The 26,076-nt window shown below is 44.9% G+C and overlaps 1 protein-coding gene across 2 annotated transcripts in view; it reads right to left on the bottom strand.

Moving 5' to 3' along the window:
- LOC106607995 (metabotropic glutamate receptor 1) overlaps positions 1-26,076 on the bottom strand; it is a 44,480-nt gene that overhangs the window by 11,538 nt on the left and 6,866 nt on the right. For both annotated transcript variants that reach the window (XM_014205581.3, XM_082976961.1), the window contains exons 4-5: positions 2,257-2,492; positions 346-592 (exon numbers count right to left, since the gene is read on the bottom strand). In XM_014205581.3, the coding sequence (XP_014061056.1) occupies positions 346-592; positions 2,257-2,492 (483 nt within the window). The remainder of the gene's footprint in view (positions 1-345; positions 593-2,256; positions 2,493-26,076) is intronic.

Genomic DNA, 26,076 nt, shown 5'->3' with positions numbered 1-26,076 from the left:
AATTCCACGTGGTTAAAGGGTTAAATCCGTGTGGTTACAGGGTTAAAATAAAATTAATTCAAAGGTTAACAGTTCATGCATTCATTCTGAGTGGTTAAGGTGTGTGTGTGTGTGTGTGTGTGTGTGTGTGTGTGTGTGTGTGTGTGTGTGTGTGTGTGTGTGTGTGTGTGTGTGTGTGTGTGTGTACGTATGCCCATGCATATGTTTTCATAGTTATTTCACACAAAATCTGCTCGCCAACAATTCTCCATAGCAACCCCCATCCCCCTCTTCCTCCTCCTCCTTCTCCACCTCCCCTACATCCTTCTCCTCCTCCTCTCCTCCTACTCCATCCATCTCCCTCACCTGCCAGGAGTGTCCCCATTCTCGTCGAAGTACACATCCTCCCCTGATACCCCTCTGAAGGTGGTCTTGAGCAGGTAATCCAGCAGCTTACTGCCATCGATGGGGTCCATGGCCTCACACAGGCCTGGCTGGCTAGGGCACAGCTCACTGTGCATGTCATGGAGACCGTGGGCCATGGCATAGATGGCATTAATGACGAAGCCCATCTTACTGTCCTGGACGTAGTTCTCATGAAGACTCTCGTTGCCTAGGGATTGGTGAGAAATTTACAGAATGTCAAAATGGGGGATTGGTTGATGTTGTTTTTCTAAGGAGGCAAACATTTTGTTTGTTTGTGCTGGATTTACAGTGTCGTATCAATGTGAACATTTTATCACACAGAATATTGTACTACAAGAGAATTATACAACTTCTTTCTCCAACCCATGAAGAACTGAGTTTTGAATTATAATTGGATCAAAACATACAACAAAAACCTCTCTCTCTTTTGCAGCACAATAGAATTGGCACACACCATACAGTAAATCACAATAAGGTGTCCAGAGGCTTATTTTTTCCAAAGGATACAGAACTTGGAGGAATCTTGAGGGAGAAAGAGTTAGGTCTGTGGACACCATATTGTGTAACAGGCATTTTTGGTCAGCCAGCTGAAAGCATTTTCAGGCAATACAACTGGCAAATCAAAGGTGGACATTAACAAAGCACAGGGAATAGGGTAACCATAGCACTAATAGTGACATTTTTTAAAAGATACATTCATTCACCTTATAATCATACTGTACCTGAGGTGCTACTCCGTGAAATGTTTAACTGCTTAAATCTCAAACAATTTTCTCGCCATATTTTCCTATTGTTTCTTTATTCATTTACAAAATGGCCGTATTTTGTCTGTGGTGATCATGCAGATAGGCAGCATTGGGGTATTCTATATAGAACACATCGCTCTCATACTCTGGTGTTCTACTGAAAGGGGTCGTGAACAGTGTGTTTCAGTGACTCATTCTTCCTTGTGCTCCCTCCACATTGCAGTACTTTCAAAAAAACAACCCAAGAGCTTGTACAGTAGAGTTTGACTGATTTGACCCTACCCCAGGCTTTCTCCGAACACAGCAGCCAATTTGAAGCTTTCTATTTATTTCACTGGTCTAGAGGTAGAACAAGGGGCCAACATGATCCTCAGAGATGACACCAGTCAAACTCTACAAGTCTTGCCGAAGTGAAGTGATGTGCTTATACAGTACGATGCAAGAGCAGGAAAAGTCATCATCTTCTTAATCCTGAAATATACACTTACCACCTTGGAGATCTTTAGGAAGAGAACATAACATGAGATACAGCAAACTATCATAGATCAACCCATATTGGTTTAATAAGTCTTAAGAGAGTCAGGTATTAGAAAGTAGTACATGTATAATACCTAAATGTTGAGGTGAATATACTCACAACAGCATCGATACTTGGAAAAGCTTTTCTAACAAAATGTTTGAAAGCATGCTTATTGAGCATTGTTTCAGGTGATACATCTAATCGGTATGTTAATTGTGATTTGTTGTGAATAATATCCATAAAAATGTGTTAGTGATTTTGGTGGGGCAACAACTCAGTTTACCTAGATCACCTTTTGTTCGAAAGCAGAGAAAGTATTTGGAAAGGGGGAAAAAGGGAGACATCAATATCATTATCATACAATTGCTATTTCAAAACATTAAGATGAACTATTCATGTTATCTTGGCCTATCTCATCATGTATTGAAATTGCAGTCAATATATAACCTCCTTTTTGTGATGATTTTTGATAATTTTCTTCCGATTGCTTTCGTTGATTTAAAGATGTATTTCCTTCCTCCTCCCAACGTAAACCCTGCTAATTCCTCATGACTCTGGGTAATGTAGTTCATTAGTGATTCTCACCGGAGCAGACTTTCTTGTATTTCTTCATTTCCTGTGGATGTCCGGCCAGACGGCACTGGAAGCGGTACTGCCAGAACTCTGGGAACCACGGGTTCCGTGAGTTGGTGTCCAAACGCAGCTTCAGGAAGTAGTCATCAAATGACTTCACTTCCTCTGACTGCAGCTTCATCGTGATCCCACCTTCAGCCTCCTGTTCATACCCCTCTACCACCTCATCACGATCTGCCCATCCATCACTGGAGGGAGAGAGGGAGAGAGGGAGAGAGAGAGACTTTTGTAAAACAATGAAAATGGAGCTGATCAGGCACTTAACACCCAATTACACTTAAATCGTACATGGTTAAAACCTGTTTGGGATAGGGGGCAGTATTTTCACGGCCGGATAAAAAACGTACCCGATTTAATCTGGTTACTGCTCCTGCCCAGAAACTAGAATATGCATATATTAGTGGATTTGGATAGAAAACACTCTAAAGTTCCTAAAACTGTTTGAATGGTGTCTGTGAGTATAACAGAACTCATATGGCAGGCCAAAACCTGAGAAGATTCCATACAGGAAGTGCCCTGTCTGACAATTTGTTCTCCTTCTGTGGCATCTCTATCAAAAATACAGCATCTCTGCTGTAATGTGACATTTTCTAAGGCTTCCATTGGCTCTCAGAAGGCGCCAGAAAGTGGAATGACGTCTCTCCAGTCTCTGGGCGAAAAACAGCAGGAGATTTTGTGAGTGGTCAGGCTGAGAACAGTGACACTGGAGATGCGCTTTCATGTGAATTCTCCATGTTTTTCTTTCTCTCTTTGAATGAATACAACGTCGCCCGGTTGGAAAATTATCGCTATTTTACGAGAAAAATAGCATAAAAATTGATTTTAAACAGCGTTTGACATGCTTCGAAGTACGGTAATGGAATATTTTGCCATTTTTTGTCACGAAATGCGCTCGCGCGTCACCCTTCGGATACTGACCTGAACGCACGAACGAAACGGAGGTATTTGAATATAACTATGGATTATTTGGAACCAAAACAACATTTGTTGTTGAAGTATAAGTCCTGGGATTGCATTCTGACGAAGAACAGCTAAGGTAATCCAATTTTTCTTATAGTAAGTCTGAGTTTGGTGAGGGCCAAATTAGCTAGCCATGATGGCCAGGCTATGTACTCAGAATATCGCAAAATGTGCTTTCGCCGAAAAGCTATTTTAAAATCTGACACCGCGATTGCATAAAGGAGTTCTGTATCTATAATTCTTAAAATAATTGTTATGTTTTTTGTCAACGTTTATCGTGAGTAATTTAGTAAATTCACCGAAAGTTTGCGGTGGGTATGCTAGTTCTGAACATCACATGCTAATGTAAAAAGCTGGTTTTTGATATAAATATGAACTTGATTGAACAAAACATGCATGTATTGTATAACATAATGTCCCAGGAGTGTCATCTGATGAAGATCATCAAAGGTTAGTGCTGCATTTAGCTGTGGTTTTGTTTTTTGTGACATATATGCTTGCTTTGAAAATGGCTGTGTGATTATTTTTGGCAGTGTACTCTCCTGACATAATCTAATATTTTGCTTTCGCTGTAAAGCCTTTTTGAAATCAGACAATGTGGTTAGATTAACGAGAGTCTTGTCTTTAAAATGGTGTAAAATAGTAATATGTTTGAGAAATTGAAGTTATAGCATTTTTGAGGTATTTGTATTTCGCGCCACGCTCTACCATTGGATATTGGTGAGGCATTCCGCTAGCGGAACGTCTGTCCCTAACAGGTTAACTAATCAATTATCAAGAAAGGCTATTTATACTACAGTGTAATGAATGTTTAATGTAATAGTTCAATCAGGGCCCTGATGCACAGTCAGTTCAATATTTTGGAGAGGGAAGAGCAAGTTCATTCTGAAGAAAAAAGCTTTCAACCCAACAGAAAACAAATAAAATAATTTACTAAAGAATGATGTCTGTGTTACATTTCCACATTAATTCATAAGGAGGACTTCCAGCATTCATCCAGTGACACTACTAGCCGTAGCAATGGTGTTGCTACATTCTGGTTGCTTACCATTCTGAGGTGAGCAATTTAGAACAGTCTCACTGTCTTGTCATTGTTAAGTTCACAGACAATATCCTTTCAGACCAGGCCACAATAAGAGAGAAGGGGAAAAAAGTGTAGCAGAGCTTAGGCCATGTGTCAAATCTTCCCAACAATCAGATTCCACTGCAAGGGTCCATCCTTTGCTCTTCAAGGTAATAGGCAGTGACCTTCAAGTCTACTATAGTTTCTATGGTCTCTGTAGGGATCACCAGCCCCTTAGCTTTAGCTCTGTGGCCATTGATTAATCCCAATGTGTAAGGACCGACACCGGACAGGAGAAGCAGGTACGGGGAGTCAAACATTTATTCAGAAACGGACATAGAACACGACAGGAACAGCGTCAGCACACGGGAAAACAAGGACATATGACAAACAATCCCGAAGCAGGGAACAGAGCTAGGAAACAGACAGATATAGGGAAGGAAATTACACAAGTAATTGAGTCCATGTGAGTCCAATGAGCGCTGATGCGCGTGACGGGGAACGGCAGGTGTGCGTACTGAAGGTGGCTTGAGTGCGTAATGTTGGGGAGTCTGGCGCCCTCGAGGAGGAAGAGCGGGAGCAGGCATGACAGCTAGCTTCCGTCCTCCTCTTGGTACATTGACTTCAATACAAAACCTAAGAAGCTCATGGTTCTCACCCCCTTCCATAGACTTACACAGTAATTATGACAACTTCCAGAGGACATCCTCCAACCTATCAGAGCTCTTGCAGCATGAACTGACATGTTGTCCACCCAATCAAATGATCAGAGAATGCATCTAGAACCGGAAGCATAAGCTACAGCTAGCTAGCACTGCAGTGCATAAAATGTGGTGAGTAGTTGACTCAAAGAGAAAGACAAAAGTTGAACAGTTTGAACAAATGAATGTATTCCAAAATCAAGGAGAAGCAAGAAAGAGAGACAGAGAGAGAAGAGAGAGCTAGCTATATTTCATAGTATTTTTTTTCACTTTCACTTACCTAGCTAGCATCGAATGCAGCTAGCTAGTTTAGCCTAATCAAACACCCAGCTCAAACAGAGATGGATGCTATGTTAGCTAGCTGCCTATGGCTATCCAGCACTGGAACTCTTCCAAGACAAGGTAAGCTTTTGGTTTAATTAATTTATTGCCACCGAGGCCCGGCAGTGTAACTGCTAAACTGATTGCTGCTGACTGTACAGTGTCACTGTCCTGAATGATTGTAGCGGATTTACTAACGTGTTAGTTCTAGTAGCTATGTTGACTAGGATGTGACAACAATGTAGGCTGTGTTTTAGGGGTTAGCAGTCATGATATGAAGGTTTGGCTTGGAAAGGTTTTTTCGCCTGGTCACAGACAGCTGATGTGTTGTGCATGGAAGTCCACAAGCAAAGGGAAAAGGTGAGAGGACAAGAGCGTGTAGATAGATGTGAGAAGGAATGATAGACAGACCCCTTGACTTTTTCCACATTTTGTTACGTTACAGCCTTATTCTAAAATTGATTACATTGTTTTTTTCCCCTCATCAATCTACACACAATACCCCATAATGACAAAGTGAAAACAGGTTTTTAGAAAAACAGAAATACCTTATTTACATATGTATTCAGACCCTTTGCTATGAGACTTGAAATTGAGCTCAGGTGCATCCTGTTTCTGTTGACCATCCAATTTTTGCTAATTTATAAAAAAGAAATAAAAAGAATATCACATTTATTCAGACCCCTTACACAGTACTTTGCTGAAGCACCTTTGGAAGCGATTACAGCCTTGAGTCTTCTTGGGTATGACGCTACAAGGTTGGCGCACCTGTATTTGGGGAGTTTCTCACATTCTTCTCTCCATATCCTCTCAAGCTCTGTCAGATTGGACGGGGAGCGTTGCTGGATTGCTATTTTCAGGTCTCTCCAGAGATGTTCGATCGGGTTCAAGTCCGTGTGTGCCTTTCCAAATCATGTCCAATCAATTGTGTTTACCACAGGTGGACTCCAATCAAATTGTAGAAACATCTCAAGGATGTGGAAACAGGATGCACCTGAGCTCAATTTTGAGTCTCATAGCAAAGGTCTGAATACTTATGTAAATAAGGTATTTCCTGTTTAATGTTAATACATTTGCAAACATTTCAAAAGACCTGTTTTGCTTTGTGTGTAGAATGCTGAGGATATATATATATTATTTTATCCATTTTAGAATAAGGATGTAACGTACATTTTTTGGGGAAAAAGTCAAGGGGTCTATGTACTTCCCAAAGGCACTGTATACAACGAGCTGTTTGTATGTGGTTGCTATGAAAGTTAACTTTGTGGGTGTGTGATCAGGGGTGTATTCATTGCGCCGATTTTGTTGAAAAATGTTTCTCTAACGGAACGAAACAGGGATAAACACACCTGAATTTGTCCAATAGAAACTTTTGTTTGCAACTGTTGGACTAATGATTGCACCTAGATCAGCTAGGTGCAGGAAAGTGTGTGCAAGGCAGCATTGAATGTTTCACTGCCACATTGATTACTCAAAATTCTCTGGACCTACGTTGTAAACGTTCAGTCATAGGCTAGGTTGTAGCAACCTCATGATGGCTACAGGGAAAATGTGAGTATCATGTAGTAGCCTAAATCTATCTTACATTGAACTGGGTGAATGGAATATGAATGACAGTCATCCAACATGTTGTAATAGAAACAAGGCCATGCTCATTAAAAATGTAATAATCCTCCCTCATCTTAAACGGCATTGACCGCCACTGTCTACTACAGTCCCCCAATTTGTCTCTTTGTTTGTTTTCTTTCCCTCTGTGTCAGATTCCCCATTAAATGAAGCTCATTTAGACATGCATCTGAAGCCTGGAGACCCTTAGAGGGATGAAGAATAAATACTAGAGACAGAGACGAAGAAAATAAATGACTAGATATACAGAGCTCTTCTTAAGCTGTGCTCTTCTCTTCTCTGGCGTGTTCGTTTTGGTGTGGCTGTCTGTGTTTGAGAGGCGGTGGCTATACTGCCTCTCTCTCCAACTGTAATGTGGCTAGACTCATTGGCTCTTATTTTCTCTGTGCTGCTGGCTGCAACATCCTTGAATACCTGTACTGTTGACAGCTATCCTCCAATTAGAGAGTGAGTCAGCCAGCAGCCAATTACCCCTGACAAGAGCAAACACTGAGTGTACAAAACATTAAGAACACCTGCTCTTTCCATGACATAGACTGACCAGGTGAATCCAGGTGAAATATATGATCCCTTATGGGTGTAACTTGTTAAATCCACTTCAATCAGTGTAGATGAAGGGGAGGAGACAGATTAAAGAAGGATTTTTAAAACTTGAGACAATTCAGAGATGGATTGTGTGTGTGTGTGCCATTCGGAGGGTGAATGGGCAAGACAAAATATTTAAGTGCCTTTGAACGGGGTATGGTAGTAGGTGCGATGTGCACCGGCTTGTGTCAAGAACTGCAACGTTGCTGGGTTTTTCACGCTCAACAGTTTCCCGTGTGTATCAAGAATGGTCCACCACCCAAAGGACATCCAGCCAACTTGACACAACTGTGGAAAGCATTGAAGTCAACATGGGCCAGCATCCCTGTGGAACGATTTTGACACATTGTAGAGTCCATGCCACAACTAATTGAGGCTGTTCTGAGAGCAAAAGGGGGTGCAACTCAATATTAGGAAGGTGTTCCTAATGTTTGGCATACTCAGTGTGTATGTGTGTGTGTGTGAGGAGTCTGTGTGAGAGGAATGTGTGTGTGGGTGCCATGTCCAACCATTTTAAGGGTCTATATCTAAGGGAAATTAAGCATAAGGAGTGATATAGTTGGCTGCTCGAATATTTCGTAGTGTTAATGTTTTTAGCACTGATAGAGACAGGGAAATGTCTCCCCACGTTTTCGAGCTCACTTAGGTTCACCACACCAATATTGTTAACACCTAATTATCCTCCACTGACTCGCTTCTGAATTCTGGGTGTTTTTGGTCTATTTTTTAGAAAGGTTAGCCAACAGAATCCTGTCTTCCCCTCTCTTAATTGAGTTCAGGCCAGAAACACATTAAATTGATTAGTCACAGTTACTTTTGCCTCTGAGGCTCTATGTGCATTTCCCTGCGTATCCCAAACCACCGTCACCCTTCCTCCCATCAGATATTCACAATCAAAACAACCGTCAGTACTGTGCACTGTGCCTTCTACCCCACCCTCAAACCCCTCCCTCCCTTGCCATCAATAGTCCATGCTCAGGGCCAAGGTAGCTAATTGCATTTGCAGTGCTATATTTGATACAGTGTTATACAGGGACCTCCAACATGTGTCCCCACAGAAACATGGAGTAGTGCAACAGCAGGCTATGGCAGAGACAGATTGGGTTTGGGAAATAGACTTGTGTGTGTGTGTGTGTACTTGTGTGCGTTTGGGAAATAGACTGTGTGTGTGTGTACTTGTGTGCGTTTGGGAAATAGACTGTGTGTGTGTGTACTTGTGTGCGTTTGGGAAATAGACTGTGTGTGTGGAGCATTTATTTAACGCCCCCATAAATAATTCATGAGCTGTTGCCAAGGTAGACATGCATTGCTACCTTCACATTGGAGTTTGTAATAAAGACAAAAATGACACTCTCTGTCTTCATGCTGTCGCTGTACCCTGCTGTACATACCTTTAAATACAGTGTATTCAAAAAGTATTCAGACCCCTTGACTTACTTCACATTTGTTACATTACAGCCTTATTCTAAAATGGATTAAAAACTAAAATACAGTTGAAGTCGGAAGTTTACATACACTCAGGTTGGAGTCATTAAAAGTCGTTTTTCAACCACTCCGCAAATTTCTTGTGAACAAACTATTGTTTTGGCAAGTCGGTTAGAACATCTACTTTGTGCATGACACAAGTCATTTTTCCTATAAACTATCAAAATAAAGAAAGTCGCACACTCCATGTATAATCTCCCAGCAATTTAATGGGTATTTACCAACGTTTCGGCATCACTGTGCCTTCCTCCTCCTTATTCTGGGTGTGCACCAGCTCATGTTTTTTTTATCTACAAGTCATTTTTGGAGTCCACCTTTACCACAGCTGGACTCCAATCAAGTTGTAGAAACATCTCAAGGTTGATCAATGGAAATAGGATGCACCTGAGCTCAATTTCAAGTCTCATTAAAAAAGGGCCTGAACACTTGTTTATGTAAGGTATTTCTGTTTTTTCTAAAAACCTGTTTTCACTTTGTCATTATGGGGTATTGTGTGTAGATTGATGACGAAAAGCAATCATTTAATCAATTTTAGAATAAGGCTGTAACGTAACAAAATGTGGAAAAAGTCAATGGGTCTGAATACTGAATGCACTGTTTCTCATCATGAAAACACAGACCTAACCACAGTTAGACTAAGACTGTTCAACACCTACCACTGCTACTACTATTAGTCCCACCACATCACAGCTAGGCTAGTTGAATCACTGGAGGCAGCACCCTTCCTTTTATTCTTACAGAAATATATTCAAGTCCAAATTAACTCATGCATCAAGTGGTCAATTAGAGATCAGTGTGTGTGTGTGTGAACACTGGCTAGATGATTGACTGATCCTCAGTGTTGTGAGACATTGCTGTGGAGGAGCTGCTGAACCAACAGTTAGATAATTCATGTCTAAAACACAACAGAGCTTTCAGCCGAGTGCCAGGAGAGAGAACAAACGAACGAATCCCCTGACTATTTCAGATGATCTAGTTCCAGTTGGATAGCTAACGCATTTGTATATTTATGAAGCCATGAATTAATTGGCGGGGTAGAATCTTAATCACATGCACCGTCTCCTGAGGGAAGGAAAGAATGGATTGTACAAGAGTTTCCAAAAAAGTTCAAAAGTAAGAGATTCATTATGCGTTCCCTTGTTTTGACCCATTTGACACAATCAGACAGTGGGCATGGCCAATGGCGCGGCTCCCACCAAAAAAGTAAGAGTCTGTGTTCTTGGCCAAAGAGACAACATTTAGCTATTTTAAAGCACATTTTCTGCAACTCTACACATTTCCCACATAAGGAGAGAACATTTTACAGTTAGAGTGTATGTGTGTGTGTAACTGTGTGTAATTGCTTAATTGTATATGTGTGCAAACTATAAAAACAGAAAATAAGCAAGGGGGCCATCATAACAGGGACATTGTTTCAACCTCAGCGTGTTCTGTCACAATGACATCCAGATGCCAACCCAGGAATGCTCTTCTGATCATTTCAATGTCCTTCACCAGTCCTTCATACTAGAAAAAAAACAAGGCATCCTTGACAATGTTTTTCTGCTTTCAATTAAAGTCTGTGATACGTTAGGAATATTCAAATTCATCTTGTAAAACCTCTTGTTCAGTGAAACATAAAGAGATACAATTTAGATGCATAAGTCAATTGTTAAAGACTTTGTGGAACTACTATTGAGTATAATCACCCAGAAAACCTATCGTTGCCTTCTCTGTAACATTTTATGTGATATATGCTAGAATTAAAACTGTGGACTTTCAGAGTATTGAGCTATTTTCCTTATAGGCTATTGTTTGACTGACTGACAGGTCTAGACTCAGAGCCAATCAGCCAAGCCTCCTAGCCTCTCATCAAACAAAACCAAATCTCCATGGTGATTGTAACGTTAGCAACATGCTAACGTCAGGGAGCAAAATGTACTTTCTCTATAAAATCACATATCCCAGTTATAACAGGAAAGGGATATGCTGTAGTGTACATATCTCTGCAGTATCACCCGACAAGCCAACGCCCCACAACATGCCCTAATAAACTGAATCTAGTATCACTCGACTAGCCAACGCCCCAGAACATGCCCTAATAAACTGAATCTAGTATCACTCGACTAGCCAATGCCCCAGAACATGCCCTAATAAACTGAATCTAGTATCACTCGACTAGCCAACGCCCCAGAACATGCCCTAATAAACTGAATCTAATATCACTCAACTAGCCAACGCCCCAGAACATGCCCTAATAAACTGAATCTAGTATCACTCGACTAGCCAATGCCTCCACAACATGCCCTAATAAACTGAATCGAGTATCACTCGACTAGCCAACGCCCCAGAACATGCCCTAATAAACTGAATCTAGTATCACTCGACTAGCCAACGCCCCAGAACATGCCCTAATAAACTGAATCTAATATCACTCAACTAGCCAACGCCCCAGAACATGCCCTAATAAACTGAATCTAGTATCACTCGACTAGCCAACGCCTCCACAACATGCCCTAATAAACTGAATCTAGTATCACTCAACTAGCCAACGCCTCCACAACATGCCCTAATAAACTGAATCTAGTATCACTCGACTAGCCAACGCCTCCACAACATGCCCTAATAAACTGAATCTAGTATCACTCGACTAGCCAACGCCCCAGAACATGCCCTAATAAACTGAATCTAGTATCACTCGACTAGCCAACGCCCCAGAACATGCCCTAATAAACTGAATCTAGTATCACTCGACTAGCCAACGCCCCAGAACATGCCCTAATAAACTGAATCTAGTATCACTCGACTAGCCAACGCCTCCACAACATGCCCTAATAAACTGAATCTAATATCACTCAACTAGCCAACGCCCCAGAACATGCCCTAATAAACTGAATCTAGTATCACTCGACTAGCCAACGCCTCCCTAATAAACTGAATCTAGTATCACTCGACTAGCCAATGCCCCAGAACATGCCCTAATAAACTGAATCGAATATAACTCGACTAGCCAATGCCTCCACAACATGCCCTAATAAACTGAATCTAATATAACTCGACTAGCCAATGCCTCCACAACATGCCCTAATAAACTGAATCTAATATCACTCAACTAGCCAACGCCCCCACAACATGCCCTAATAAACTACATCTAAACCCAGATTCTAAACCCAGATTCTAAACCCAGGGGGAGGGAGTGGCACAGGGAGGAGAGAAGTAGAGATGTATTTATTTATTTATCTGTCTGTCTGCTCCCTCTCCCCTCTCCCTCCCTCTCCCTCTATCCAGGGCCGTAGCTACATATGAGGACAACTAGGTCCCGACCTTGGTAATTTCTTCAAATAGAGTGAGGCTCAACTTCTCTGCTGTTTTGATCCCGTGGCTTCCACACTGTGAAGTGAACCTGTACACATGTGCAGATACTGGGTGTGACTGTGTGAGAGTAAAGTCTTGCATCTCACTCATTATCTGTGGTGCTGCTCATGGCAACGTCGTTTGGCAACGTCATCTCCCCAATTTCGTGATATCCAATTGGTAGTTACAGTCTTGTCCCATCGTACGGACTTGGGAGAGGCGAAGGTCGAGAGCCATGCATCCTGTGAAACACGACCCTGCCAAGCCGCGCTGCTTCTTGACACACTGCTTGCCTTAGCCTTCCCTGTAGCTCAGTTGGTAGAGCATGGTGTTTGCAACACCAGGGTTGTGGGTTCGATTCCCACGGGGGGCCAGCACAGAAAAAAAAAAAGTATGAAATGTATGCATTCACTACTGTAAGTCGCTCTGGATAAGAGCGTCTGCTAAATGACTAAAATGTAAATGTAAAAAAAATGCTTGCATAACCCGGAAGCCAGACGCACCAATGTTTTCGGAGGAAACACCATAGAACTGGCGACCGTGTCAGCGTGCATGCGCCCGGCCCGCCAGATGCGTCGCTAGAGCGTGATGGGACAAGGACATCCCGGCCAGCCAAACCCTCCCCTAACCCGGACGATGCTGGGCCAATTGTTCGCCACCTCATGGGTCTCCTGGTCGTGGCCGGCTGCGACACAGCCCGGGATCGAACACGGATATGTAGTGATGCGTCAAGCATTGCAATGAAGTGACTTAGACCGCTGCGCCACTCGGGAGGCCTGCTGAGTCTACCTTTAAAAAATGTTGGACTGGTAAATTAGTCTAGTTAGTCTAGCCAGCTGTCTAAACTTGTAGTAATCATGGCCGAATTACCGACCGGGCACACAGGGCACGTGCCCAGGGGCCTTAACCTCCAGGGGGCCCACATTGATTTTGTTAGTCATTCTCACTCAGATATCATATTAACATGGCATAAGTCATGGCAAAATGTGTAGAATTGTAGGAAATTGTAGGAAAAACAGCACCCTTCACTTCATAGCCTTCTCTGAGAAAAGGGTATAAATATAAGCTGTAAGGCAGGAATCACAGGCCTCCTCTGTCCCACTATACTGACCTACTTCACTATAATGCACCCCATGCTGGTAGCCCAGGCTGTCCTAGGCTGCCCTAGGCCTTCCCAAGCAACACTGGGGATGAGGGATGCCAGTACAGGAGTAAATCTACCAAGAAGGTGAGAAGTCTCCCTATCAAATATTCATAATGTAGCCCTATATTACCTGACTACCTTGGTCCTTATTCAATCTGAACCATTATCAGTGATTGCAGAGCCAAGTCCTAATCTAGTGAGGAAGTAGCCCATTAATTTAGGGAGATAATGAATCTGCTCACTCCATTCTGTTCTGGCTGTACAATAATGAATATGCAGGAATTACTTCCTGTTCTTTCATTCCTCAGAGATGGAGATAGGGAAGAGGAGAGATAAAAGCCTGTGAAAAGCAGGACACAGCTAAATATGTCGTCGTACTTCTCTCTCTCTCCCTCTCTCTGGCTCCTTAAATGTTTCATTTATTTAAGCTGGGAGAAAAACCAGAGCCCAGTCGTTAAGGAAATGGAAAAGGCACTGCCTCAGAGAGAGAGAGAGAGAGAGAGAGAAAAAAAAAAGAGAGAGGGGAGAGACAGAGAGAGAAGAGAGAGACAGAAAATACTGATTCACCTCCATCTCTCAGACACAAAAGTCCCTGGGCTGCAAATGTGCCTGTCTTCCTGTCTGTCTCTCTGCCTGCCTATCTCCATTTTGCAAAATAGTATTGAAGAGAGTGAGGCATTTATGGTTGCCATACAAAATAGGAAACAGACAAAAATCTAAATGTACAAAAGACTGGGGCTAAAATGAGTGAGTACAACAAGTGGAAAAGCAGCTTATGCAAATGTATGTAGTAATAACAGCATTGAGGCAGGCAGCATTAGATGGGGAGATATAGGAGATGAATGGTACTAATTGCGAGCAGGTGGGCGGGACTGACTCTGCTCCCCACACAGTCATTCTAATAGGGGAGGTTGGGTAATGGATGGAACAGGTGCTGGTGGTGATGACTAAAGGTAGATATGATGCGACTAACAGCCAACACTGTTGAGGGAAATAGTGTCTTAGCAGTGTTTCTTCACCCCACTAATCGCTACTTTGTGTGTCAATCATGATCAAACAGACAGATTCCCCGCTGAGTTAACAGAACTGTACTTTAGGCCATGGATAATGAAGTAAAATCAGTAAGAAGGTCGGGCATATTATTCCATACAAGAAAGAGATATACTATGAGTGAGAGGAGACAGCTCGCAAGGGTTCTAGAGTCACAGATGTGCTTCTCTCCACAGCTCAGTCCGCTGTGCTGGGAGGCTGTGTAGAGTAGACCAGTGTCTGTAGCTCCCTCCAGGGCCAGAGCTCAACGTGTGATAATAGTTCCTTCTCCCCAGATCTATGATTCCCTCTACGGGCCGTCCCCCTGTCCTGACATGAGGTGTTAGTGCGCCCTTGTGATGCGACACCTGTTCAGTATTCACACCCAACCACATCCTGGGTTCGAATATACAGTTCCTCTCACATGCCTCCAACACCACCCAAGAAATCACGCCATCAGACATCAGATAAATCTAACGCCAAGTCACTAATCAGAACCCTAAACCCCGAAGGTCTGGTCTGAACCTGGGACCCATGGCTGTGATAAGAACGATAGAACTAATACTGAACCATACATCTATTTAGACAAACCCAACCACACAGCAGGCAGCATCAAATTCATTTATTTTTCTATCTACTGACGGCCAGGGAACAAAATGTAATTTAATAAATAATGCTGCAAGTAATATGCTTTCATCCATTCAGCAAAGGAGGAGCATTCATTCTTGTTTAAGCTCAATGGAAACCTGCAAGCATCCTGAATGCTGCAATGGCCTGCAACTCACAAATGTCCTCCTCGCTTCAATATCGGCTCAAACTCACTAACCCCTGTAAGCGTTTTTGAGGATTGTGTTTTGTAAGATAGAGAGAGTTGTTTTGGTTTATTTTATTTGAAGGAATCACTTGTCCATGCTATTGCTAGGCACAATGACAACCCAGACAATCTAAGGTAGGGAACCAGGCATTCAAAATACCTGCTTGGATTATTGACTTTTAATTGGAAATCCATGGGTGGAACATTTTCAGCAAAAGTGCTGCATGTAAAAGCTGCTCCACTAAACATTTTTTAAGAAAGTAAATACTTGAGTTACCTAAGATGATCCTGAGTAACGTTTTAATGTTCAGCCAAAAAGAAAGGGGGAAGACTCATTTTCTGGGCTGTCGGTTGTCATCAATGAAGAATTGCTAATTTATTGTGACCTAGTGCTGCATAAGTGTATGACAGTCAGAAGAGAGAGATAGAAGGGGATATTAAGTATGTAACAAAGAGCTCCCAGGCAATGAGAGCCATTCACCATAGTGACATGGCATGCAACACCCCACCCAATCTAACTACCTTCCACTTTTGCTTAGCTGTGCCTTGACACATAATACAATTGCTTACAAATCACATTCTCTTTCTGAATACATTCATCTATCTATGCTGATATGAAACTGGCTGAAGTCATGAAAAACACTTTGATTCAAAGTACAGACCAAGGCATTTGTTTAATCCCCAGAGATCTCTACAGACAGACCTGTCATGCACAGATTGCGACAGGACCCAAAAGATTGACATAAATGGCCAGAGCAAAAGATACAACGCTCTGTAGCGAAACCATGGAGACGATCAATCTGCAACAGTCTGATTCCTTCCCCCGCTAGCTACCCTCTGCAACATCACAGAGAGACGGAGACAAAGGACGAGCCATATGACTGAGAATAGAATAGAAGAGCAGAGGAGAGTGAGTTGCGGAGGTAGGGTTGTGGGGCAGGCCTAGGGCTGCAGGAATAAAGTGTTCCCGTATGAGAGTGCACCTGGCCCTCATCTGAAGAGCAGGCGAGTGTTCAACAGCAGAGATGTAAAACAAGAGTTTTCAGACTCTAAACCTGCTCATCTGCCTGTCTGTATCTCTCTCTGTCTGATTCTCCTTCTTTCTCTCAGGCCCTTTCTCTCTATCACTCTGTGATTTTATGTATTACTGTCAGCCATAGAGAGAGATCCTCTACCCCCTCACACTCTCTGTCTCTCTCTCTCTCCATTTCTTGTCCTCTCTATGTCTCACTCAAGTCACTCTCCCTCTATCACACTCCCTATTTCAACTATGAGCCCTCCTAACCTTGTTTCATCTCTGTCTCTCTCTGTATCTCTGCCCGTCTTTCACACTCCCTCTAAAACCCTACGCTCTAAATTCAATCTCTCTCTCTCTCTCTCTCTCTCTCTCTCTCTCTCTCTCTCCTCTCTCCTCTCTCTCTCTCCTCTCCTCCTCTCTCTCCTCTCTCTCTCTCTCTCTCTCTCTCTCTCTCTCTCTCTCTCTCTCTCTCTCTCTCTCTCTCTCTCTCTCTCTCTCTCTCTCTCTCTCTCTCTCTCTCTCTCTCTCTCTCTCTCTCTCTCTCTCTCTCTCCCACCCCCCCCCCCCCCACACACCATACACATCAGCTTCTCACTCGGCTGGCAGGCTAGGGCACAAATTAGCATGGAATAGCAGGCTGTGTTTTGATGAGCTAATATCTGTCAGCCAACCTCCAAGCCTGTGACCATGACACTGTAGCCAAGCTTTACACACACACACACACACACACACACACACACACACACACACACACACACACACACACACACACACACAGAGAAGGTTTGGCGTATGTGATGCTCCATCAGTCTTTCTTTATCTATCTCTCTCTCTCTCACTCACTCCTATCTCTCTCACTCCATTCTCCATCTCTTTCACACGCCTCTCTCTGTCTCTCCTCTCTCTCACTCTCTCACTCTCTCCTCTCTCCCTCGCTCCCTCTCTCACTCCTCTATCTCTCTCACTACTCTCTAACTCATTCCTCTCTCTCTCCCTCCTCTCTCTCTCACTCCTCTCTCGCTCTCACTCCTAGCTCTCTCTCTCACTCCTCTCTTTCCCTCCTTTCTCTCTATCTCTCCCCTCTCTCTCACACTCCTCTCTCTCACTCCATTCTCTATCTATCTCTCTCCTCTCTCACTCCTCTCTCACTCCTCTCTCTCACTCTCTCTTTAACTTTATTTATCTCTCTCTCACTCCTCTCACTCCTCTTTCTCTCCTCTCTCTCTTACTCATTTCTCTCTCCGGTCTCTCTCACTCCTCTCTCTCACTTCTCTCTCTCTCCCCTCTCTCTCACTCCTGTCTCTCTCTTTCACTTTATTTATCTCTCTCTCACTCCTCTTTCTCTCTCTCTACTCTCTCACTCTCTTTCACTATATTTCTCTCTTTCACGCCTCTCACTCCTCTCTCTCTCACTCCTTTCTCTCCTCTCTCTCGCACTCCTTTCTCTCTCTCGCTCTCTCTTTTTCACTTTATTTATTTCTCTCTCTCACTCCTCTCTCTCTCACTCCTCTCTCTCTCACTCCTCTCTCAATTCAATTCAATTCAATTTTCTTTATTGGCATGACGGAACAATGTACATATTGCCAAAGCTTAGTTTGGATATTTACAATACTAAAATAATAAGAATCCATATTGTCAACAGGACAACAGTAACAACAATAATCAAGGGTCAAAATAACCATACATTGAACAATAACAATGAGCATAAAGTAGAGGACATGTGCAGGTTGATTGGTCTGTCAGACACTGTCCCTCAACATATGGCAGGCAGCAATGTAGTGTGTTGCCAACCCACAGCTCTCTGCGTCCTCCCCCAACAGGACGGGTAGCCTACTTTCATCAGAGAGGTCTTTGAAACCTTTAATAAGGGTTTCAAATTTGGGGAAATGACACTCTAATTGTTTTATATTTTTCACATTTTGTCAGGAAATGCAGCTTCGTCTCAGGTTCTGCTGTTGTGCAGTGGTTGCACAGCCTTTCCTCTACAGGGAGCCAGGTTTTTCTGTGTCTACCCTTCTCAATGGCAAGGCTGTGCTCACTCACTGTGCTCACTCCTCTCTCCCTCTCTCACACTCCTCTCTCTCACTTTATTTCTCTCTCTCACACACTTTCTCTCTTTTTCTCACTCTCTCTCTCACTTTCTCTCTCTCACTCCTCTTTCTTTCTCTCTTTGCTCTGACTCATCTCTCTCTTTCCTCTCTCTCACTCCTCTCTTTCTCCCCACTCTCTCTTTCACTTTATTTATCTCTCTCTCACTCCTCTCACTCCTCTTTCTCAGTCTCCTCTCTTTCCCTTACTCATCTCTCGCTCCCATCTCTCTATCTCACTCCTCTCTCTCACACCTCTCTCTCTCACTCCTCTCACTCCTCTCTGTCTCCCTTCTCTCTCTCACTCCTCTCTCTCACTCCATCTCTCTCTCTCACTACTCTCTCTCACTATATTTCTCTATCTCTCACACTTTCTTTCTCTCTCTTTCTCACTCTCTCTCTTTCTCACCCTCTCTCTCTCTCTCTCTCTCTCACTTTCTTTCTCTCTCTTACTCCTCTTTCCTTCGTCTCTTCGCTCTCACCCATCTCTCTCTCCTCTCTCTCACTCACTCCTCTCTCTCTCTCCTCTCTCTTTCACTTTATTTATCTCTCACTCTTCTCACTCCTCTTTCTCTAACTCTCCTCTCTCTTGTACTCATCTCTCTCTCCTGTCTCTCTCTCACTCCTCTCACTCCTCTCTGTCTACCCTCTCTCTCACACTCCTCTCTCTCTCACTCCTCTCAATCCTCTTTCTCTCTCGCCTCTCGTTCTCACTCCTCTCGCTCTCTCACTCCTCTCACTCCTCTCTCTCTCCCCTCTCTCTCTCTTACTCCTCTCTCTCTCTCAATCTCCTCTCTCTCCTCTCGCGCACTCTCTCTCTCTCTCTCTCACTTTTTTTCTCTCTCACTCCTCTCTCTCTCTCTCACTCCTCTTTCTTTCTCTCTCACTCCTCTCTTTCTTTCTTTCTTTCACTCTCTCTCTTCCTCTCTCACTCCTCGCTCTCTCTGACCCAGAAGCATATGAAGCTCAGCCACCGGTTTCATTCTCTCTCCCATAGAGACCTCCACACCAGTTAAAAAAAGATCCACTCTCATATGGAGAGAGAGAGAGAGAGAGAGAGAGAGAGAGAGAGAGGAAGGAATAGGGAAGGAGAGCGGAGAGAGAGTGGGAAACACTGGAGCTTCATTAGGATGGATAATTAATATGGAAAAGAGAGAGTGCCTCTGTTTCCCCTCCAAAAACCACTGAATTCCCATAGAATAGGATATGACACAAACAACACAAAGAGAACCTGACGAAGGCAACTGATTTCCCTTCATCACTGCTGTTTAGACATAACAGCCTCCATCTCTAGAGCCGTGAGAGAAAAGAGGAGCAACAGAAGGGCTCTCCAAGAAGATGGCCCTGATGATGGAGCAGCGTTTGGGCAATGTTTTGAGAAGCGCTCGTCAAATCCACTAAGAACGGTACTTACCCTGGCTTAGAGTCTACTGCCCCCCTATCACTCTGCCTGTCTCATCAATGTCCTCCTCCTCAGACATAAGCCTGACAGCTAGAAGAACCAATGTCCTACAACCAACCTCCACACCCCAAAAATCCCCAATAAATAGAGAGGATGTCATGCAACATGAAAGGAGACAGTGGAGGTCAGGTTTGAGACATCACTTTTGATGACAACAGAGGATTGTCCTTGTCCTTGAAGGTCTTGATTAGGGTTGCAAAGCTACCGATAATATACCAACGTTACCGGAATCTTCTGAAATGTTGGTAATTAACATGTAATCTATGGCAATCTATGGTAACTTTGGTAATTTAAACTTGAATAACTTTTAATAAATTTATTCATGGCTATTTCTTTTTTTAAATCATCTTATTTTATTATATTTATCTATTTTACATGTAATAAGGCCACACAAAGGGACAGACACCTGTGATCATCTGAAGTAACCAAAAAGACCACAAGATATCATCTTGTAAAATTCCCCCCAAAAACATGAAAGTTACCAAAATTCGGGTACTTTACTGTTAAACTAAAGTTTAAGTAATATACCCTCCCTTTGCAACCCTAGTCTTTAGGGTGTACTGGATGGTTGTCACACTGTGAATGTATCTCTCCATTTCTCCCCTTCCTCTTCTTCTAATGGGAGAGATTACAGCTGGAGTCACCCAGCGTTGACACACAGAGAGCCTCTCAGACAACGATGGCTGTGCCCTCTGCCACCAGGATGGGCCCATCAGAAGAGAGAGAGGGTGGGGGAGGGACGAGAAAGTGGGAGGGAGAGAGAGGGGGAAGGGTTGTTTTGACTTCAAAAGAGCAGCAGAAAGCCCTTTTGTCACATCTGCTCCTGCAACGCCCTCTACTGCTCATCCTGTGTCTCCTTGACCTGCCACCACTCCCCCAGTACTCTCTCCCTCTACCTCTCTCTGTGTGTGTGATTGTGTGGGCGGAGACAGGTGTGCTGGAGTCAGAGCAGATCCCCACCAGCTGCAACCTGTTCCATAATCAAGACTTCTACAAATACTCAGCCCTGCCACTTCCACGCTGACAGATCGTAATCTCTGCTCAGTCAATCTACGTTTCTAGCCGTTTGTTACTATTCAGATCCTGTTATCCTGTTGTGCATGTTTTCCTTGCCTGACGCTGCTTTCCTCTCCGCTACAGTTCTGCCCGCTTTGACTCTGGTCCCTGTCTCCAGTCCCACGTCTCGTCATCCTGCTACTCTGTCCTGGATTCCACACTCTACTACTCCCTTGGATTCCTCTGCTTACCCTGTCTCAACCCCTCTTGCTCCAGCCTCAGCCTCCGCACCTGGTTTCCAGCAACCTGCCCGAGCTTCTCCTGACCTGCACTCCATCTCCCCCTGTTTCAATAAATACCTTGGTTACTTTATCCCAGTCTCCTCGTCTGAGTCTGCTCTTGGGTTCCCCTGTTCCACTCCGCGTAACAGTATGATCTGGCCAACGAGATGAACCCAGCAGACTCTGCTACTCTCCAGCAAACCCTCGTCGACCAAGGCGCCCTGCTCGAGCAACATGACCAAGCTTCCTGGACCGAAGTGTTGTTGCCCAGTTGGGCCTGGACACTGTCCCACTCAATTCACCCCTCGATGCCAACACTCTCAATGGACAGCTCCTCGCCCTGTGTCTGTGAGGGAACCGTCCCTGTCATCCTGCATCTCTCTGGAAATCACCAGGAAAAGATCAGTTTCCACATAATCGACTGTCCTTACTGTCCCCTGGTTCTTGGCCATCCATGGTTAAAGCTACACAACCCACATATTGACTGGACCACCGGAAAGGTAACCACTTCATTTTGAAGAGTTCATTTTGTCACTCGAATTGTTTACATTTTGTCCTTCCCCCTGCCTTGTCTGTGCCCAAGTTCATTCCAGAACCTCTGGACCTGTCATCAGTTCCTCCCGAGTATCACGATCTAGCTCCTGTGTTCAGCACACATCACGCCCTGTCGCTACCGCCTCATCGGCTGTACGACTGCGCCATTGACCTCCAGCCTGGAGCTCCTCTCCCCAGTAGCCGGTTGTTTAACCTCTCTCGCCCCGAGCAAAAGGCTATGGAGGGGTACATCCAGGATTCTCTGGCTGCAGGACTTATCAAGCCATCTTCCTCCCCAGTGGGTGCTGGGTTTTTCTTTGTGAAGAAGGATGGGTCACTGAGGCCGTGCATAGACTTCCGTGGGCAGAATAATATCACTGTTAAGAACAAGTACCCCTTGCCACTCATCAGCTCTTCTTCCCCCCCCCCCCTCCAAGGTGCCATGGTGTTTACCAAACTCGACCTCTGGAATGCCTACCACCTTGTCCGCATAAAAAAGGGGGACGAGTGGAAGATTGCGTTCAACACCCCACTTGGTAACTTTGAGTATTTGGTAATGCCTTTTGGTCTTATTAACGCCCCTGCTGTTTTCCAGAACCTAGTCAAGGACGTGCTGAGGGATGTGATTGGATGCTTTGATTTTGTCTATATAGATGACATCCTGATTTTGTTCCCAAGGACCCTGAGGCTCACCAGCAACACGTTCTTCAATGGCTGTTGGAAAATAAGCTTTTTGTTAAAGCTGAAAAATATATGTTCCATGCTGCCACAGTGTCTTTCCTGGGTTATATTATTGCACAGGGACAGTTACGTACGCCCTCCAACCTGAAGCAGCTACAGCGTTTCCTGGGGTTTGCTAATTTTTACCGATGTTTCATCCGCAACTACAGCCATCTTTCAGCACCTCTCACAACTCTCACCACCACCTCCACTCCGTTCCACTGGACTCCTGAGGCAGAGGCAGCATTCCTGGAACTCAAGCATCACCTCCGCTCCGCTCCGGTCCTTACTCAGCCTGACCCAGAACTCCAATTCATCGTGGAGGTGGACGCCTCTGACACTGGGGTAGGTGCTGTTTAGTCTCAATATTCCCCCTCTGAACAGAAGGTCCACCCATGTGCATTATTTTCCCGTAAGCTCTCACCTGCAGAGAGGAATTATGACATCGGAAACCGGGAACTCCTGGCAGTTGAGCTGGCTCTAGAGGAATTGCGTCACTGGCTAGAGGGCTCTGTAACCCCCTTCATCGTGTGGACTGACCATAAAAACTTGTCCTACATCCAGACCACCAAATGTCTGAACTCCCATCAAGCCAGGTGGGCCTTGTTCTTTGGTAGAATCAAGTTCACACTCACTTATCACCCCGGTTTGAAGAATACCAAGCCTGATGGCCTCTCTTGCCAGTTCACCACCGACAACACGGGTACCGAGCCAGAAGCCATTGTGCCATCCACCTGCATCGTTTCCGCTGTCACCTGGGAGATTGAGTCCCGTAACCGCCAGGCTCAGCAGAACCAGCCTGACCCAGGTAGCGGTCCTAGTAATGCTCTGTTTGTTCCAGATTGTGTTCGCTCTGATGTTCTTCAGTGGGGCCATTCTACCCACGTCACCCTGGTATGAACCGGACCCTCACCTTCCTGCGTCAGCGCTTTTGGTGGCCCACCATGGAGAGAGATGTCCGGGAGTTTGTCTCAGCCTGATCGGTTTGCGCCAGGAACAAAACCTCCACTAAACCCACTTCTGGTCTGCACGCTCTCTTCCCATACCCAGTCACCCCTGGTCACACACAGCTCTGGACTTCGTCACTGGCCTTCCCCCAGCTAATGGTAACTCTGTCATCCTCACCTTTATTGGCAGGTTTAAAAAAAATGGCTCACTTCTTCCCCTCTCCAAACTCCTGTCCTCCAGAGAGACTATGGACCTGTTAGTAGCCCATGTGTTTCGTCTGCATGGCATCCCCACTGACATTGTTTCTGACAGAGGATCCCAGTTTACATCCCAGGTATGGAGATCCTTCTGTTCAGCAGTTGGTATCAATGTCAGTCTTTCTTCTGGATATCACCCCCAGACCAACGGCCAGACCGAACGGGCCAACCAAAAGATGGAGACTGCTGTACGCTGCGTGACTTCTGCTAACCCTTCCTCCTGGTGCGCTCAGCTACCCTGGGTTGAATATGCCCACAACACCCTCACCAACGCCTCGTCAGGTATGTCACCCTTCTATTGTGCTCTGGGTTACCAACGCCCCTTGTTCCCTGCCCATGAGGTTGTGGTTCCCTCTGTCCAGGACCATCTGTGCTGTTGTCACCGTACCTTGAGGAAGGCCTGGGCTGCCCTTCGTGTCTCAGACAGGACCCAATCCCAAGTCAACCGTTGCTGGGTCTCAGCTCCAGACTACACCCCAGGTCAAAAGGTATGGCTCTCATCGAAGGACCAGCCATTGAAGGTAGCATCAAAGAATTTCACCCCGATTCATTGGTCCCTTTGAAACTGACCGTGTCATTAACCCATCTGCGGTGCACCTGAAACTCCCAGCCTCTCTCAGGATCCAACCCTCTCTCAGGATCCAACCTAACTTCCATGTATCCCTGATTAAACCTGTCTGTGCCAGTCCCCTGTCTCCTCCTGCAGCAGCTCCTCCACACCCTCGGCTCATCAATGACCATCCTGCCTATACCGTCCGGCGGCTTCTGGACGTGCGCCGTCGTGGCTGGCAGTACCTGGTGGACTGGGAGGAATACGGGCCTGAGGAGCGCTGCTGGGTGCCCCGCCGTCACATTCTGGACCCCTCCCTCTTACGGGATTTCTATACCTCACACCCAGATAAGCCTGATCGGGCTTATCTGGGTGGTGCCGAGAGGGGTGGGTACTGTCACATCTGCTCCTGCAACGCCCTATTGCTCATCCTGGGTCTCCTTGACCTGCCGCCACTCCCCCAGTACTCTTTCCCTCTCGCTCTGTGTGGGCGGGGACAGGTGTGCTGGAGTCAGAGCAGATACCCACCAGCTACAACCTGTTCCATAATCAAGACTTATACAAATACTCAGCCCTGCCACTTCCATGCTGCCAGATCGTAATCTCTGCTCAGTCAGTCTCCGTTTCCAGCCGTTTGTTACTATTCAGATCCTGTTGTGCCTGTTTTCCTTGCCTGATGCTGTTTTCCTCTCCACTACAGTTCTGCCCGCTCTGACTCTGGTCCCTGTCTCCTGTCCCACGTCTCGTCATCCTCCTACTCTGTCCTGGATTCCCCACTCTACTACTCCATTGGACACCCCTCCGGACCTGCTTACCCTGTCTCAACCCCTCACTCCAGCCTCAGCCTCCGCACCTGGTTTCCAGCAACCCACCCGAGCTTCCACTGACCTGCACTCCATCTCCCTCTGTGTCAATAAATACCTTGGTTACTTCATCCCAGTCTCCTCATCTGAGTCTGCTCTTGGGTTCCACTCCGTGTAACACCTTTGAAGGCTTTGTGGATGTATTTGTAAAGATCACTTTCAACAAATCTTTCTTGCATACCGGTATGCATATAGCTAAAGTTTGTACCTAGAATGGGATACTGGTAGTTCCTCATAGTCTGTGGAATGTTTTATGTAGTGGATATAGGTGATTACAATGTCCTTGCCAATTCTTAAGGTCTCCAAAAGCTACACATTGAAACAACATATGAGGAGACAGCGCTTCCTCTCCAGTTTTGTGTCTTTAACAGACATAAATTATTAATTACTGGTAAACATTTCTCACTGGCACTAGTGGTATCTGCTTTAGTTCCACTTGGTTTAATTCCACTCCAATTTGCATACCGCCCAAACAGATCCACAGATGATGCAATCTCTATTGCACTCCACACTGCCCTTTCCCATCTGGACAAAAGGAACATCTACGTGAGAATGCTATTCATTGACTACAGCTCAGCGTTCAACACCATAGTACCCTTAAAGCTCATCACTAAGCTAAGGATCCTGGGGCTAAACACCTCTCTCTGCAACTGGATCCTGGACTTCCTGACGGGCCGCCCCCAGGTGATGAGGGTAGGTAGCAACATATCTGCCATGCTGATCCTCAACACTGGAGCCCCTCAGGGGTGTATGCTCAGGCCCATTCTGTACTCCCTGTTCACCCACAACTGCATGGCCAGGCACAACTCCAACACCAAGTTTGCAGATGACACAACAATGGTAGGCCTGATCACTGACAACGATGATACAGCCTTTAGGGAGAAGGTCAGAGACCTGGCCGGGTGGTGCCAGAATAACAACCTATCCCTCAATGTAACCAAGACTAAGGAGATGAGTGTGGACTACAGGAAAAGGAGGACTGAGTACGCCCCCAT

This window comes from Salmo salar, chromosome 06, assembly GCF_965601325.2.
Source record: "Salmo salar chromosome 06, fSalSal1, whole genome shotgun sequence".
NCBI lineage: Eukaryota > Metazoa > Chordata > Actinopteri > Salmoniformes > Salmonidae > Salmo > Salmo salar.
The sequence above is the reverse complement of the archived record's forward strand: the minus strand, read 5'-3'. Positions and strand labels throughout refer to the sequence as shown.